The following is a 19,238-nucleotide window of genomic DNA, read 5'->3' as shown; positions in this document are numbered from 1 at the left end:
TCCACGAGTTGATCTCTATTGCTTTAGAAATGGAAGGAAAACAACAGTACGGTATGTATTCTCAAATCTAATTAACACAATAGATACACTGAATTAGGAAAAGAAAATATAAATATTTAGCATTGCCTCTTTCCCAAAAGAAAGCCAAAGATTAATGTTCTGTAATGACTTTGATAAGTAAGTAAATGTAAGTTTAGAAATGCATCTGAAAAAAAACATTAGAATAACCAATAGAATAATAAAAAACATTCGGGTGGATAGATGCTCTTACTCCTAAACTAGAAGTTATTAACAAACAAAATGCGGAAGGAAGGAAGGAAGGAAGGAAGGGAGGGAGGGAGGGAGGGGAAACGAAGGTCCCCTCTTTTGTCCTACCACTAGCAGCAAGATCACGACAAAAGAAACAAAATATTTAAGGCATAAAGCAAATTGGCATATGTACAATTTATGTTATAATTTTAACAATAACTGCAAATAGGTTAAACTCTCTTATCAACAGGAAAAGGCTCTTGGATGGGATTTTCTTTCTTTTTAAAAAAATATTTTTGTTAATTAAATAATTTTTGTTTTGTTTTGTTCTTTTGGAAACAGGTTCTCATTCTGTCACCCAGGCTGGAGTGTAGTGGCGTGATCTTGGCTCACTGCAGCGTCGACCTCCTGGGCTCAGGCAATCCTCCCACCTCAGCCTGCTGAGTAGCTAGGACTACAGGCACACACCACCACACCCCACTAATGTCATGTATTTTTTGTAGAGATGAGGTCTTACTATGTTGTCCAGGCTGGTCTCGAACTGCCGGGCTCAAGCAATCCTCCTGCCTTGGCCTCCCAAAGTGTTGGAATTACACATGTGAGCCACTGTGCCTGGCCTTCTTTTTAAGATAGTTATATATGCTTTTCATAAAAAGCATACCTAAATAAAATACCACAAAAGGCTAAAAATAATAGAACAGACAAATAATTTTTGAACATCCACATGCACACACATGAATTTTGTTTGGCACTATTAATACGAGACAAAGAAGTCAAGGGAAAACCCAGGACTAAGAGTCATTTCTAATTAACATAGAATCCAGACCAAAGACATAACAGTCTTAAAATTTATGGACCAAATAATAGGTGGACCAATCATTTATGGGCCAAATATGTGATCAGTGTAACTCGGGAATTTTTACCAACATGGGAAACTATTTTATATTTTATTGAAGGAAAAATGACAAAAAAATCTGTATATTCTGTCTGATTCTACCCATGAAAAACTATATATGTATATATGTGGAAAAAAACAAAAAAGACACAGATTAAAGGCATATAATTTAGTACTTGGATTATGGGATTATGAGTGGTTTTTATTTATTTTAAAATGCTTCTTTATATTGTCCAAATTTTCAGTATTGACCATAGACTAATCTTGTAATAAGATGGTATCATTTTAAAATAAGGTATAATTGCAATATTTCTAACTTTTTAAAGAGAATGAATTTTCTTTGTTTATATTTTACTCTGATTTTGGTTCTCAAGGTGACTTAAAATTATCAGATTTCATCATTTCAGCTTCTCCTTAATCAATGTACTGCTCTTCTCACCTAGAAATAAACCAAAGCCATATCTGCTTTCCTCATAAGGATACAGTTCCTACAACCTTGGCAATTTATGTAATTTAGAATGTTGCACTTAATAAAATTCTTAGAATGTATCAAATAATATAGTACCTTTGGAAATCAGTGCCATCGTTGCTACAAAATTAAGCATTTCATGTGCAATTTTTTCTTAAAGAATTTAGAAAAAAAATCATTGAATTCTCACATAATTATTTCCAAGTTCAGTAAAATCAGACCTATACATTAACCTTGAAGAATTTTATAGTAATGGATAGAACTGATTTAAAGACCCATGACTGATCTTTTGTTACATTATCAATGCTTTTACTAAATTGGGTAATTAATCATGTCATTTTGAGAATTAAGAGGTTCTTTAAAATCAGATACCCTTTTTCCTTTTGCTTATTAAAGTAAAAATACATCTGCAGGTTTATTTTTAAATTTCCACCCAGTTCAGTTTCACTGTGTGGTAAGATGATGTCAAGGCAAATGACAGACCAAGTGACAAAGGAATCAGATAAATGTAAGCACGTGTCACTGAGGTGCTTTCCCGGCACGATAAAAGTTTTAACTGAAGGTGACACTAAATTAAGAAGTACTGTGCATAAAAATTAAAGCCGTGCCTTTGGGAACCCTTTTGAACATAGTGTTCCAATCAGCCACTGTAAATTCACAAAATTTACAGAGCCAAACTCAACACAAAGTAAATTTATGAGAGCTTTTACTTCCTACATCAAGCTTGTCCGACTTGCGGCCCATGGGCTGCATGTGGCTTAGGATGGCTTTGAATGCAGCCCAAGACAAATTTGTAAGCTTTCTTAAAACATTATAAATTAGGAATTTTTTTTTAGCTCATCAGCTATCGTTAGCGGTAGTATATTTTGTGTGTGGCCCAAGACGATGCTTCTTCTTCCAGAGTGGCCCAGGGAAGCCAAAAAATTGGACACCCCAGTTCTACACCATGAACATGTTATTGTGATGACTTAGAACAACTAGAGAGAATAAGAAATAAAACCATAAACTATTAGCTGAATTATTATTTGGTAGGTAAACGAAGTTTTAAGAATAAGTTAGAGAATACATAGCAGATTGGAAAATTGAATTCATCCTTTGTCCTTGTGAATAAATCCTTTCTCTCCCTACTAAAATAGCAATAAATGAATAAAAGACAAAGCACGATGCTGGCAGATGAGGGAAGTGAACACATTTTTGAAGATAGAAAACAGATAAGCTGAGAGCCAAGAGTCTGCAGATAGAGGATGCTATAAAAACACACCAGGAAAAGTTTGGAACCATCTTCTTTTTTGGAAGTAACTTTCTTACTCAAAGGACAAGATCTCCTGATGGTGGCAGAGGGGAGGTTCCTCTGCAGTGTGCCTGGGCCCTGCCAGCCACCCCTCCCAGAAGTTCACCATTGATGGGCTCCAGCAGTGCACACAAAGCCTCACGCCAGCTTCTTTTGGTGCCTCACTCTAAAAAGTGAAGAAAACAAAGACTACCAGAATTTGAGAAATGCCTTTAGTATAATGGGAAGAAGCCAACCAACCTAACCAAAAATGAATCAAAACAAAAATATTGGGAGAAAAAAAAAAGAGTCAATGCAGGGAGCAGAAAAAACAACTCCAAACATTATCAGAGAGGTAAGAAAAGCTACACAATCTATCCAGCAAGAACAGGATACAATAAAAACAAATCAGAGAATAAGAATATGTTCTCAGAAACTGAAAAAAAAAACACAGTATAATCAAAAACGTCAACTGAAGGATTAGAAGACAAACTTAAGGAGATATTTCATAAAAGAGAATAAAAGACAAGGAGTGAAAAAGTTCTGAGCATCAGTTGAGGAAAGCAAACAGAGCAAATAGAAAACAGAGTATTACTGAGAAATAAAATGAGAACACCTCCCAGAAATAGAAGAGGTGAGTCTCCAGATTGAAACAATGAATGGACAAAAGGCCAATTTCAAGTCACCAGGGATAAATAAAAAAGCTCTAAAAATGCCCAGGGAGGTGCAGTTCTTGCAGAGGGGAGGGGAGTGACATGATGGAGCGTGGGAAGAGGGACAATTCCATGGGTGGATTTAAATCTGAACGAAAGCAGACTCAACAACAAAACGGTCAACATAACATGGAATGATGCCTTCAATATTCTGAAGGAAAAGGACTTCCAACTGGAATTGTACCCAAGGCTGAGGAGACACACAAGCTATTTTAGTTAGAAAAGTAACTCCCTCCCACAAACTCTATCCCAAAAAGTCAGGAAATGAAGAACATAAATTGGTGAAAAGAACTCTCCAAGCCAGGAATAGAAGCTCCAAGGAAAGGGAGATAAAGGGAATTCCAAGATGGAGGAAAGACCTGGAAGGCAGCTGTGCAGCAGGGCTGGAGAGAAAGCAGTTCAGATGGAGGAAGGGCAGAGGGCTATCTTTGGGGTGAGAGGGAGATTAATGTACCCCCTGATGTGTCTGGCTGTAGCTGAGTAAAAAGCCAGATGGAGAAGTTTGTATTTTTAGGTCACATTGTGATACAACCAGAGGGTGTTCAGTCAAAGCCAACCCAACAGGCAGGAGGATGGCTGAGGAAATGTTTTCCTTGAATGGGAAAGGCTACTTCGAAGGATAACAAGAGATACATGCCAAAGAGATCAGGGGTCCAAAGGGGTTCCCACAGGCCTCAATTAAAAGGAAGGTCAATGATGCAAAACAAACGATTACATGTAAAGTCAGAGCAACCGAACAAGAATTCCAAGAGCTGCCCTCTAGTTCCTTCCAGAAAGGGTGTCTTAAGTCTCAGAATAATGCATGGACCATCCAAAACAGTTTATCAGCTATACATGTACCTATTGTTTTATTGTTGCAGTATTATTATTTTGCTTCAAAATATCAATGCATGGATACTCTTAACAATTTACTGGAATTCTGTGTGTGTGTGTGTGTGTGTGTGTGTGTGTTCCAATTCACTCATTTCATCATTCAGTTTGATATTTCTTCCCTTTTGTAATCATTTTTAAAAATTTGTATAACTTTTTGAGTTGAAAGTTGAATTAGTTCACTTTCATTATTTCTTACTGAGTAAGGTACAGATTTCTCTCTGAACATATATACTATGATATCCTAAAAGTTTATCTCTTCAGTGTTCTCATTATACTAAGTCTAGATTTTCTGAGATTCAGGTCTGGGTTCTCCTCTGATCCCATGATTGCTTAAGTGATAGTTATAAATGTTTTTGCATTTGTTCTAGGTGACTGGATTTTTTCTCAACAATTTCTTATTTCATTGCATTTTGATCAAAGAATAGGTCTGATGTTTTGTTTTGAGAGTTTACTGAGTTGTGTGTGGCCTAGCAGTAGAGTTTTGAAAAGTGCTTTTAGGCAGATTTATTCTGTTTTCAACTTGATGTATATCTTTAGTCACTCTTCCTCCTTTTCTTAAATCATGTTATTCAGATTCTGTATATTCTTATGTCTGTTTTGCCTGTTTACTCCATCACTCTCTGAAATGGGTGAATTAAAGTCTCCTTATATTATTTTATTTCTTGTTATATTTTCTGCCATTATACTTTCCAAAACATGATATTATACTCTTTAGTGAATGAAGACTATATCTGTTTGAATCTCATCATAAAATTGAATCTTTTGTAGTGTAAAGAGCTCTCATTTACAGATGAAGAAATGAAGTTAGGAATAGTGGGGCGATTTGCCTCATACTACAGAGTGAGCGGTCAGTCTGGATATCCAATTCAGGTGAGTTCCAGGCCTTGAACCTGACTAGTGAGACTGACACCCCCCACCCACCACACACACACATTCACTCACAAAGGGGAACAGATGTGAAAAGAAGAAAACATCTAAAATAATTTCCATCATTATTTTTGGGCTGACAGAACAATTCCAGGTAAATCCTGAATAGAGGGTGAGTTGTCCTATAAGTTTCCACTAAGAGCACCCAAAAATATCTTAGATTTGTCTGATACCCACTCCCGCAACTTCTGAGCAGTAAATGCTCCTCTTCTATTTGTATTGTTTCAGGTTTGACATTTCAGTCACGTATGCTGTGCCCTGTGTCCCACACAGGAGTTCTGGGGCAAGAGGCCTTCACATTGTAACAATATCTGGCTCTCAATGTAAATGATATAATTATTGGTTCTTCAATAAATTACCTGTGTATGTTTTATGACACAGAGGTAGATCAAGTCTTCGGGAGTCTGTGTTCTACTCATTTGGAAAAAAAAAATTTCGTATCTAATCTTGGACCTTGGCTCAAAAGTAAATTTACATCTTGTAGTCCCAATATTGTCATCTCTAAATATTCCTATGTTAACAAATACACCTACTTCACTTTATTCCCTATGTAAATTCATGCAAATAAAATGTAAATTGTGTGATAATTGTGTGCCAAAAGTCCTATTTTCATACAGATAAGAACTGATGCAATTTATTTCAAATAATAATTTATCCATATTCTACATGAATTCCATACAAGTTTGAGTATTATTGCTAACCCTCTATTTTAATAAAAACTAAAATAAACTTGTCTGACATCCATCTAAAAAGGACACCCAGGGTCCACCTCATCTATTAAAATGAGGTATTATTTTCAAATGTCCTTAGCAATATTTTGATGTCATCGCTCTCCTTGTCAGCTGTACAAAATAAGACGCTGACAACTTATTTTAAGAATACTGTTTACTTCCTTTCAAAACACCAAGGCTTCAATATCAGAATCAGAAATTCTGATTTGAAATGATAAAAAGAACATTCTACTTGCAAGCACTCCACTGCCTGGGAGCATTTTCAAGAAAAGCAGCTGAAATTGCCACCTTCTTAAAGTGGAGCACTACATTTTCATGCTTTCCCCAGGGTTTGGAAGCAGAAGTCAACTAAGTTGTTTTATACCCGTCCTAGCCAAACCGGAGGGGCTTGGTCTTTTGTTTTGTTTTTTTCTTTTCTTCTTCTTTTTCTTAAATATAAGAATATTTGCCTAAGAATCTTCTGGACTAGAGACTGCAAGAAGTGTCTTATAAAATGATGCCTCTCTGGTAAAGGTACATATCTATGACAAGAGGAAAAAACCTTTTATTTTGGAATACACAAGTTTTACTCATTTAAATTCATTAGGAAACTCAAGCTAGAAATGATGATTATATTAATAGTACATCTAGGACTCTGGGAGAATACAGCAAAGATTTAAAAATTTTATCTCTTGCTCACCATCTCTGACATAAAAGAACAAAATGTATAACTATAACTTCAGGTGTTTTATGGAAAATTTCTAGCAGGCATGCATGTGTGTGTGTGCAAGTGCATGTATATAATATTCTCAAAAGATACTATCCAAGGTTAGTACTGAAGAACAACACTTTTAATCTTTTAGAGCTATATAAAATTCAGACTATGATAGCAGTAAAAATATAAGAAAAATGCAGGGATTATGAATGGTATCCATTTTTTACAGTTAATTGCAAGAGAATTTTAGTAAATTCTTAAGTTGTACACATAGTTACATTTGTAAATTGATTAACTGGGTAGAAAACAATGATTATATGATTAAAACAAGAGAGACATACCCAGCATTTCCTAGAGCTAACCTACATTACTCGTGATCCACACTCTCCAATGACACCCTTTCAGCCAACAGTAACTCCATAAAGGATTTATCCTCATTCCTTGAATACAAGGAATTTTGAATTCCTTGTATTACGACAAAATAGTGTTTAATATAATAAAATTTTTTTGCATTTCCTTTCACAGGTAAGTTAAAATGTATTTACCTGATGGTTTACATGCTTTATAACTCCTCTTTATAAAACGCAAGGTCAAGAAACATCCAGTTCTCTAATTTTTGTCTTCTCCATTCTAGATAGATGCTAGCTGCAGGTACTCATTGCCTTTCATTTTCGTTTCTGAGACCCTGGAATCATGAAGCTTTTGGAGACCTTGCTCTTACTTGAGTGCTCTCTAATCATGAGGTCTGGAACTGGAGAAGAGCTGATAGAATTCATCACCCCAGCAGCCCTGCGCAGGTCTTTCCCATGCTGTTCTTGTGATAGTGAACAAGTCTCACGATATCTGATGGGTTTATCAGGGGTTTCTGCTTTTGCTTCTTCCTCATTTTCTCTTGCTCCCACCATGTAAGAAGTGCCTTTCACCCTCTGCCATGAGTATGAGGCCTCCCCAGCCATGTGGAACTGCAAGTCCAACTAAACCTCTTTTTCCTTCCCAGTCTCATACTCATGAGGCCTCATACTCATGGCAGAGGGTGAAAGGCACTTCTTACATGGTGGGAGCAAGAGAAAATGAGGAAGAAGCAAAAGCAGAAACCCCTGATAAACCCATCAGATATCGTGAGACTTGTTCACTATCACAAGAATAGCATGGGAAAGACCTGCCCCCATGATTCAATTACTTCTCCCTGGGTCCTTCCCACAACACTCAGGAATTCTGAGAGATACAATTCAAGTTGAGATTTCAGAGGGGACATAGCCAAACCATATCATTCCACCCCTGGCCCCTCCAAATCTCAGGTCCTCACATTTCAAAACCAATCATGCCTTCCCAACAGTTCCCCAAAGTCTTAACTCATTTCAGCATTAACCCAAGTCCACAGTCCAAAGTCTCATCTGAGACACAGCAAGTCCCTTCTGCCTATGAGCCTGTAAAATCAAAAGCAAGCTAGTTACTTCCTAGATACAATGGGGGTACAGGTACTGAGTAAATACAGCTGTCCCAAATGGGAGAAATTGGCCAAAACAAAGGGGTTACAGGGCCCATGCAAGTCTGAAATCCAGCAGGGCAGTCAAATTTTAAAGCTCTTAAATGATCTCCTTTGACTCCAGGTCTCACATCCAAGCCATGCTGATGCAACAGGTGGGTTCCTATGGTCTTGGGCAGCTCCACCCCTGTGGCTTTGCAGGGTACAGCCTCCCTCCTGGCTGCTTTCATGGGCTGGTGTTGAGTGCCTGCAGCTTTTCCAGGTGCATGGTACAAGCTGTCAGTAGATTACCATTCTGGGGTCTGGAGGACAGAGGCCCTCTTCTCACAGCTCCACTAGGCAGTGCCCCAGTAGGGACTCTGTGTGGGGGCTCTGACCCCACATTTCCCTTCCACACTGCCCTAGCAGAGGTTCTCCATGAGATCCCTGCCCCTGCAGCAAACTTTTGTCTGGGCGTCCAGGCGTTTCCATACATCTTCTTAAATCTAGGTGGAGGTTCCCAAACCTCAATCTTGACTTCCATGCACCCACAGGCTCAACACCATGTGGAAGCTGCCAAGGCTTCCACCCTCTGAAGCCATAGCCCAAGCTTTATGTTGGCCCCTTTCAGCCACAGCTGGAGCAGCTGGAACACAGGGTACCAAGACTCTAGGCTGCACACAGCTCGGGGACCCTGGGCCCAACCCACAAAATCACTTTTTCTTCCTGGGCCTCCAGGCCTGTGATGGGAGAGGGTGCCATAAAGGTCTCTGACATGGCCTGGAGACATTTTCCCCATGGTCTTGGAGATTATCATTAGGCTTCTTGCTACTTATGCAAATTTCTGCAGCCAGCTTGAATTTCTCCTCAAAAAATGGGTTTTTCTTTTCTACTGCATCATCAGGCTGCAAATTTTCTGAACTTTTATGCTCTGTTTTCCTTTTAAAATGGAATGCTTTTAACAGTACCCAAGTCAACTTTTGAATGCTTTGCTGCTTAGAAATTTCTTCCACCAGATACCCTAAATCATCTTTCTCAAGTTCAAAGTTCCACAAATCTCTAGGGCAGGGGCAAAATGCTGCCAGTCTCTTTGCTAAAACATAACAAGAGTCTCCTTTGCTCCAGTTCCCAACAAGTTCCTCATCTCCATCTGAGACCGCCTCAGCCTTATTGTTCATATCACTATCAGCATTTTTGTCAAAGCCATTCAACAAGTCTCTGGGAGGTTCTAAACTTTACCACATTTTCCTGTCTTCTTCTGAGCCCTCCAAACTGTTCCAACCTCTGCCCTTTACATAGTTCCAAAGTTGTTTCCACATTTGCTTGTACCTTTTCAGCAGTGCCCCACTCTAATGGTATCAATTGTACTGTATTATTCTGTTTTCACAGTGCTGATAAAGACATACAGGGGACTGGGAAGGAAAAAGAGGTTTAATTGGACTTACAGTTCCACATGGCTGGGGAAGCCTCAGAATCATGGTGGGAGGTGAAAGGCACATCTTACATGGTGGCAGCAAGGGAAAATGAGGAAGAAGCAAAGGTGGAAACCCCTGATAAACCCATCAGATCTCGTGAGACTTATTCACTATCACAAGAATAGCACGGGAAATACCGGGCCCCATGATTCAATTACCTCCCTCTGGGTCCCTCCCACAACATGTGGGAATTCTGGGAGATACAATTCAAGTTGAGATTTGAGTGAGGATACAGCCAACCCATATCATGGCCCCTCCCAAGTGCCGGCAGGCCACTGCACATGTGGACAGTCCACTCCAAGGAAGAATCAGGGTGACTCAAGAGAATAGGGTCTAGAGGCAGGGAACCTAAGGCCAATTCACACTGACTTCCTAGAACTAAACGAAAAGAAAACCCCCAACTTTCCACACTCAAGTAACCAAAGGACCAGAAGCTACTCCCTTTGCACCCCCCACCCCCTGCTTTTCTGCATGACAGATGGAAAATTGGAAGTATCTCTGATTGATTGTAGACAGCAACCAATTGTGGACAGCAACCAATCAGATGTTTGCATAGGAGTGTAACTTTGCAACTTCACTTCAGCCTCTGATTGGTTGCTTTCCACAACCAATCAGATTAATTATAGCCCACTACTTCATCTACATAGAGTGCACACCAAGTAACCAATGGGAAACCTTTAGAGGGTATTTAGCCCCCCCTAAAAATTCTGTAATGGGGATCTTGAGCCACTGTGCTTGGGCGTGCTCCCACTCTACAGAGTGTACTTCCATTTTCAATAAATCTCTGCTTTCATTGCTTCATTCTTTCCTTGCTTTGTTTGTGTGTTTTGTCCATTTCTTTGTGCCAGACACCAAGAACCTGGACACCCTCCACCAGTAACAAGGGCAGAAGAAATGCAGCCCCTGGAATTATGCCAATGTATAAAAACCCCAAGGCAAGGCCTAAATGGCTCACTTGACTTTCTCAAGTTGCCCTCCTGGCCCTCTTCCAAGTGCACTTTACTTCCTTTTGCTCCTGCTCTAAAACTTTTTAATAAAATTTCACTCTTGCTCAAAAATTTGCTTTGGTCTCTCACTCTGTCTTATGCCCCTGGGACAAATTCTTTCCTCTGAGGAGGCAAGAATTGAGTTGCTGCAGACCCGTACAGACTTGACACTGCTAGCACTAAGACGTCTCCTCCAGGTCCAGCTCCACATTCACAATCTGAGTCCCACAGATTTTCACAAGTCACCAAGCAGTCTTCATGTCTTTCTTTTTTTATGAATGCTATATTTTTTCTTTTAAGTGTTAATAGATTTACGCATATCCAATTTATATTCATGTATGTGATTTGGGAGTGCTTATCACTATTACGGTGGCATTTCCTTTTATTCAGTTAAAAATGTTTTAGGCACTAGTTTCCAGAATTGCCTGATAAAGCATGGACTTCCTGTATTACGCTTAGATCCTTTATTCAAACTAATTTTTTCTTGCTTCATGTATTATATGTCTTATTCTTTTCTCTTTACAATAAACTTTTCTATGATGTTTGTTTATATATTTGTGTATTTGAACAAATTTGACATTAATTCTTTCAGTCTTAATTTATATATTGTTTCTAGATCACCAATATAAATAATTTATCTATACATTATTTGCCAGTTGATGAGGATAGATAAAGAAGCAAAGGCTTACATATTTATTTGTATTATTTTTCTTTAAAAGCAACATCTGTTCATATGGATATTGTCAAATAATGAAAACATGGGCATATTCTACAACATAACTTCACACTAGTTTTCTATTCTTTTATAGAATTAACTCCAAATGAATAAGAAAGAGAGAAAAAGAAATAGAGGCAAGAAATAGAAAATGAGTAGAAAAGGCAAGAGGCTCTGGAATTTCTCTAGAAGAAAGCAAGTCTCAGGACAGGGTGGTGGGTGTGTATGATGACAGTATGCATTTGGTAGGAAAATTGTTAGAAAACAGAGATTCTAGGACATGAAGTGGGTCTGGGAAATGCCTCATAATTCCAAGAAGGTTCTAGAAGGGCAGAGTTGGCAGGCAGAGGAAAATGTCAAGGAAAGGCCTCAGCAACACAGAGGTGTGAGTGTCACAGGGGCAGCTGACTCCATGAGACTCATTTATGATGCTCCATGTAGCTACTAATCTGCAGAATGTTTCCATTCATCCAGGAAATAACTTAAATAAGAAAAATGTTACCTGTGATGTCCCGAATAACGTGGACCACGGATATGGCCTATTCCTCGGCACCCGGGAGTAGGACAGACAGCTTGACCTGGAAGGATCTTCAGGTCATTCGTTCCTTCAGGAAGTAAAAGAACATGCCTTGAAAACACCCTCATTAAAGAAGACTGCAAATCTGAAATATGTAAATGATGCTAATTAAGACTTTACAAATTAAAAACAAACCATCACCAAAAATCCCTTACAGGTGACTTACGATGTATTATTAATATTAAATTATTTAGCAGAAAGTACCAGTGCTGTGATAAATAACACCAACAGCACAACCCATATCAGAGAGAGAGGAAAATGAATAAATGAATAGGCACTGAAGAAATTTTTTTTTATTTTTGAGACTAAGTCTCGCTCTGTCGCCCAGGCTGGAATGCAGTGGCACACCTCGGCTCACTGCAACCTCTGCCTCCCGGGTTCAAGCAATTCTCCTGCCTCAGCCTCCTGAGTAGCTGAAATTACAGGTGTGCACCACCACGCCCAGCTAATTTTTGTATTTTTGGTAGAGACAGGGTTTCACCACATTGGCCAGGCTGGTCTCGAACTCCTGACCTCAGGCAATCTGCCCACCTCGGCCTCCCAAAGTGCTAGGATTACAGGAGTGAGAAATTTTTAAAAATAGATATGAGAACATTCACTTATTTCCTTCAGAGATTAATAATGGCAAAGGCAATACAGCCACGAGCTGAGAATGCGAGGATGTAAAATCTGCTTTCTGGTCCTCAGTGAAACCTCCACTCAACCACAGCAAGGATCTTAGAATACTGGACAGGAACCAGGCCAGCAAACGAGGCGTACTGAAGATGGCAAACATGGCCCCACAGCACACTTACTCAAGTGGTTTTCAAAGCTAGACAAAGAAAGAACTGACATTATGCTACTCTATACTACTGCTCTACTGTACCATATGCTATGCAGTACTATATGCTACACTGTACTATATGCTACATCATACACTATACTGTACCATACACTACACCATACTATATGCTACACTGTACTATATACTATGCTATATACTACACTGTACTCTAAGCTACAGTGTATTATATACTGTACTCTATGCTACACCATACTGTATGCTACACCATGCTATATTGTACTATATACCGTACTGTACTGCATTGCCCTGCACTGTACTCTAACCATGCCAAGTATTCTGTCAAGCCCAAGAGGCAGTCTACATCTCAATATTATCAGTAGCAAAACCTCCATGCCCTGTTCTGTGATCTTCCTCAGTATTCTCCGCCCCCTAAACACACATGCATACACACACACATATACACATGTGCACACACTCACATGCACACTCACACATATCAGTTCCTGGAATGTCCCATCCCATAGCTCCTGCTGTTCTGGGCCTTACTTCCCTGACAATCCCACACTTTCCTTCTCCCCTCCCAGCTCTCAGACTTCCATTTCCTGTTCAACAAATTCCCTACTTCCTCCTCCTCATCTCAATATTCCCCATTTCCCAGCCCTCGTTTCATGGGGCTGAAGACATGGCTTCCCCACAGCCCTCCGCAGGGGTCACAAGCCTCCAGAGAGGCAGGGAAGTCAGGGCCCGTCTTCCTCTCTGTGCCTCCTCAGGGCCACACCTCTGAGGCTCCTCTTCTGAGTCTGATGCCTTGGGCTTCCACCATCTTCCCACTGTTTCCACATCACTCAGGGAAGACTTTGGCACTGGCTCTCCATGTTCTGCTCTGTCCCAACTCTGGCAATTGCTCAGGCACACTCAGGCCCCACGTGCTCATCCTGCCACTCTGCCACCCCAGCACATCAGTCACTTCCTCGAGCCAGTGGCCCCCAACCCATCTGGGCCACACAAACAAAACCTTCTGGGTCTTGTCATCACCCAAAATGGCTTTGCTTCTAAAACCCCACCTGACCACAAAATCATATCATCCCATACTGCGTGATCAGGTGCCCAACTGCTGCTGATGTTTTCAATGTCAATGGAGGTTCCAGGACACTGATTTCCCTTCTTCTCTTCCTCAACCCCTTCTGAGGGGCCATAACCCACTTCCCTTGTCTAACTTAGATTCTATCAACTGTTATTTGACCCTCTGTTGCAAGGAACTTAAACTCCCTTGCTCTCTGACTTTTTAATCACATCTGGCTGTGGCGCAGAGGTGGGAAAGAGCCAACCATGGATTGCCCGAAACAACCTGCTGCTCTATGTTTTGCATAACTAAGTTCTCCTGGGAAAAAAATGCACATCGTGCAGACGAGGTGTTATCAAAACACCGGTCTCCCACACTGCCACTGGCCTGCACCCTCAGCCCTGCTAACTGAGGACCAGGAGCCTGTGGACAGAGTAGAGCGCCTCCTAACCGCCTGCCCAGCACTTCCCCCCCTTCCTTTCCACTGCAGTGTGGGGCACACTGTCCCCTCTCCAAAGCAAATCCCTCACCATCTGTGCTTGATCTCATCACCTCCCATTCTCCAGGATCTGTAAGCTATGGGGTATTTTAATCACTCCTTGACTATTGACCAACATTTAAACATACTCCAGTTTCCCCATCATAAAAACAAAGACAAAAGAGAAAACAAAAGCTTACTACTCTACTTGGATCCCACATCCCCCCTTAGCTGCTGTTTCCTGCTTCTTGTTCAGAGCAAACCTCTCAAAGTAATTATCTCCTTCTCCTCAGGGCTCCTTTCCTGAGGCACATTTGTTTTAATATCACCACACACTGGGACCTAGACTCAGTCAGTATTTTCATGAAATCTAATTACACTGTAATGCAAATTTATGGTTTATATATAAGCTTCTTTTCTAGACTATGAGTGCCTCTGAAAGGAAGAACTATGGAATACTCACCTATTCCACAAGAACTTACTAAGCACTAACTATGTGCTCAGTAAGTGCTTGCAGAGTAAGTATTTACTGAAACTACATACTGTACTATATGCTACAGGATGTAGTTCAATATATAGTTCGCAGTCTCCTTCTGGAATTGCTGTTGTCCACTGGGTTTGGTGACATCACACCCCGACAGTTTTCCTTCTGCATATGAGGATTCTTTTGTAATCTCCTTTGCCAGCATTTCCTCCTCTAGTCAACCTGAAATGTCAGGCAACATCCTCAAGGTTTGCTCCTGGGCCATACATTTCTATGGCTTCATTTACCAACTGCATGCTACAGATGCTCACAGTCTACAGCCCAGGCATTCTTGAAGTTCCGGACCAATGTATCCACCTTTCCACTTGATGTCTCCGTAGTTATTTCTTAAAGTCATTTCAAAGTCAACATGTTCAGACCGAACCTGCCGTCTTGTCCCCCTAGCCTTCTTTTCCTGTAGGGCAGCTCATCTCTGTGACTGCGTTACCCTCCAACCAGGAGCCTGGATCCTTGACATCATTCTTCCTGGATCCTTCACATCACCTCTCCCTCATTTCATGTCACCCTATCAATCAGTCCTCAATTTTTCAAATATTTCTTTTACCTACCAACTTATCTTCATCACTACTATGACTGGCCTAACCCAAAGCCATCCTCCTTCTTGAAGAATTGCAATAGCCATTCCTCACTCTTCCTAATCTATTTTCCATCTTGCAAGCAGAGCAATCTTTTCAAATCACAGATAGAATCATATCACTTCTCTCTTAGCACATTTCAATGGCTTCTCATTGCTGTTAGGATGAACCTCAAATTTTTAACCTGGCCTATCTGATTTATGATTGGACTTGATTTTTCTCCTCATTCAGGATTCTGCATCCATGCTGGCCTCCTCCTACTCCTTGAACCTGCCAGGTTCTTTCATACTTCAGGGCATTTCCATGCTGGCAAGAACATTCCACTGTGTCCCCTTGGATAACTTCTTATTATCTTTCACATCTTGGCTTATATTTCACTTCCTCATGCTAACTTCTGAGAGGAGGTTACATCCCCATTTTATATAGCACCTACCTCAATTACAAAGTAAATAATTATTTGTTTAATGTCTATCTCTCTTATTAGACTATAAGCTACAGTCATGAGTCTAGTTCACCATTGTGTCACCAGTATCTAGCCTGACACATAGTTAGTGCTCAGTGTTTGTGGAATAGGTGAGTGTTCCACAATTCTTCCTTTGAGAGACACTCATAGTTCAGAAAAGCAGCTTATATATAAACAGCAAATTTGCATTATAGTGAAATTAGGTTGCATGGAAATACTGACTGAGTTTAGGTCCCAACGTGTAGTGATATTAAAACAAATATTTAAGCCTCAAATATATTTTCATTACATTTACTGAAAGTATGTCTTAAGCACATCTTAACGTTCTTATGACTTTGTGAAACACATTGAGGCATAAATAAAGAAAAATAGAGCTACCCTATTGAAAGCCAGCTTTTGGAAACAGCTTTTTAAAAAAAAACAGCTTTTAAACAAATCAGAGGAAGTGATGTTTGAAAACTGTAAACAGGATAGGCATGGTGGCCCACGCATGTAATCCCAGAACTTTGGGAGTTTGAGGTGGGAGGATCTCTTGAGGTCAGGAATTTGAAACCTGCCTGGGTAACATAGACCTTATTTCTAAAAAAAAAAAATTTAAAAGTTATTTGGGCATGGTGGCCTGTACCTATAGTCCTAGCTACTCTGAAGGCTAAAATGGGAGGATCTCTTGAGCCCAGGAGTTCAACCAGTCTGGGAGACAGTGAGACTGTATCTCAAAAAAAAAAAAATTGTAAACAAATCCTTCATTAAGAAATATGCTTGTGTCATTCCATAAATAAAAGGATCTAACAGAAAAGAAACATATAGTATATAAACAGTTTTCTCTAAACTGCATCTCACAATATACTATGCAAGCTATCATTACAAAGGTCTGGAATATTAAACTCACAAATTAAAAAAACAAAAAATACTCTCCATCAGCTAACCCAGATGGAACTCTGTGTGGACAACATCCTACACACACAGTGACCTTTCAATGAATGCTACTTAATATTGTTTTCAGCATTATTTTAATGTACTTTATTAAATTAAGGTTTAAACTGATGTTTTTAATATTTATCCATGCATATTTATCTCCATATCCCTGATAGGTACCATCATTCTCTCCCAGGTAGAGCTGGAAGGAAAGGCATGACCTCAACTAGGGGAAAAGAGCCATCGCATCAAGAACTGCAGCAAAAGACATAACAAAGAAAGAGTCGAGAAGAACAGGAAATAAAAATGCATGAGACCTCGCAATTTCCTCATTAAATTTTGTATGATGAAGCATAATAGGTTGAATCAATGGCAAATGAGACAAGGAGCCATCCACTGGGGAAAAGAAACCTGCAAATTCTGCAACAGTTCACATTATTGCTCTAAGATAAAGGAAACCTACCATCAAATGAATGTTTTTGTTCAGAAACTAATCATATTTTTGCCAAGAATAGCTTACTATAATTTGGATATTTAGACAATTAGGTCTCAAGAAGAAATGTTCTCAGCTCTAAATCACTTTTTCAGAAAGAGCATCCCTGACCATATTACCCATTCTTGTCTTATTTTTACCACTTTTCCTGAAATTAGTTTTGTAGTTTATCTGCTTCTATCACCTGTCTCCCTTCACTAGAGTGAGGACATGTACCTTATCTAACTTGTCTACCACTGTATACCCAGCACCTACTAGAACAGTGAGTGGCAGGTAATAGATACTCAATAAGCATGTTTTATGAGTGGGAAAATGATAATAAGCACAGCAACAGCTGGGCGCAGTGGCTCACGCCTGTAATCCCAGCACTTTGGGGAGGCCGAGGCGGGCAGATCACAAGGTCAGGAGATTGAGACCATCCTGGCTAACACGGTGAAACCCCGTCTCTACTAAAAATACAAAAAATTAGCTGGGCATGGTGGCAGGCCCTGTAGTCCCACTACTCGAGATGCTGAGGCAGGAGAATGGCATGAACCTGGGAGGTGGAGCTTGCAGTGAGCCGAGATCATGCCACTGCACTCCAGCCTGGGCAACAGAGTGAGACTCCATCTCCAAAAAAAAAAAAAAGACAGCAGCAATTAATACCTGGAAGCATTATTTTATCACAATGCTGTGAGATCATCACTATTTTATTCTCATTTCAGAGCTCAGCTTGTCTGAAATCCCTCTCTGATCTTCTGTTTCTAAATACCATGAGCTACTTGCTATATCAAGCAGCATGAATAACTCCTAATTCATTGCAAGTCTTCTATGAAAACTTTTACTCAGGCAGGAGTAAATCTAATGGCAAGGTTCTTTAGGAAAGGACAAAAAGGAAAGAAAATATGCTTGTAAACTAGGAATTATCTGAATAATGAATAATGCTTTACCCTAACATGATACTATTGTAAGATGTCCTCATGGGATTCCCCATTCACACAGAATGCATGGTTACTACACGCAGCCCTCTTTCCTTGCCAACCAAACTCTGATTTTGCTCAGGGCAACAATGTGCCCAGCTACACACATCCTCTTTCCCAGCCTCTCTTAAATCTGGTCATGGTCACTTGAAACTGTCCTGGATAACAGGACCGAAGGGAAAGGCACTGTAAAGACAAATGCTTTTCTGTCCTGTTAAAAGTGCGAAGATGAGACTGGTGCTGCTTTGCCTGTTTCCCCCATCTTTGAACTCCCTGGAATGCAGATGTAAACGCTCGTGAGATGATAAGCACAGAGACAAATGCAAAGGTGTTGAGGGAAGAAGAGAAAAAAGGAAGAAAGAGCCTGGGCCCACAACACTGCCATCCTTGGACCTGTTACACCAGTGATCTGTCCTGCAAGAAAAATAACCCTCTCTTTGATTAAACTCTGTGGTTTAATTTTTGTGTTACTTGCCGATAAAAATTTCCAGGATAAAACAGCAATTTTATTTTGATTTTTCTTTTGTGAAATCAAGCAATTGAAAACACTCAAGTTGCATATGGATTTCAGACATATTGTCATGTAAAGATGATGTAAGAGATCAAGGCAAAAATCAAGAAATAAAAGAGATTGTACTTATCTCTAGAAAATGAAAAAGGGAACTGTCTTTTCTTACTCCAAAATGGCCCAAATTGGTGACTCTGGGTGATGTAAATGAAAACGCTTATTATTATACCTAAAATGGGTTACAGACTGAGAACATCCTCCTCCTTCTAAGAATGTACTTTCTTCTCAGAACTGTAATTTTATTTGGTATACAGACGCCCATAGCACAGTGATAATGCTGACCCTGAAGCAAATTAAGATGGTCTACTCATTTAAATATATAGATGAGTTATGGATTGATGTTGGCCAGCATCAAAA

General features: G+C 39.8%; 1 protein-coding gene across 6 annotated transcripts in view; it reads right to left on the bottom strand.

The window, feature by feature from the left end:
* The window catches only part of L3MBTL4 (L3MBTL histone methyl-lysine binding protein 4), a 462,348-nt gene that overhangs the window by 167,181 nt on the left and 275,929 nt on the right, over window positions 1–19,238 (bottom strand). For all 6 annotated transcript variants that reach the window (XM_054460568.2, XM_054460567.2, XM_054460572.1 and 3 more), the window contains one exon: window positions 11,965–12,067. In XM_054460568.2, coding sequence (XP_054316543.1) covers window positions 11,965–12,067 — 103 coding nt within the window. The remainder of the gene's footprint in view (window positions 1–11,964; window positions 12,068–19,238) is intronic.

The sequence above is a fragment of the Pongo pygmaeus genome, chromosome 17 (assembly GCF_028885625.2).
Source record: "Pongo pygmaeus isolate AG05252 chromosome 17, NHGRI_mPonPyg2-v2.0_pri, whole genome shotgun sequence".
Taxonomy (NCBI): domain Eukaryota; kingdom Metazoa; phylum Chordata; class Mammalia; order Primates; family Hominidae; genus Pongo; species Pongo pygmaeus.
This window is presented reverse-complemented; position numbering and strand designations above follow the sequence as displayed.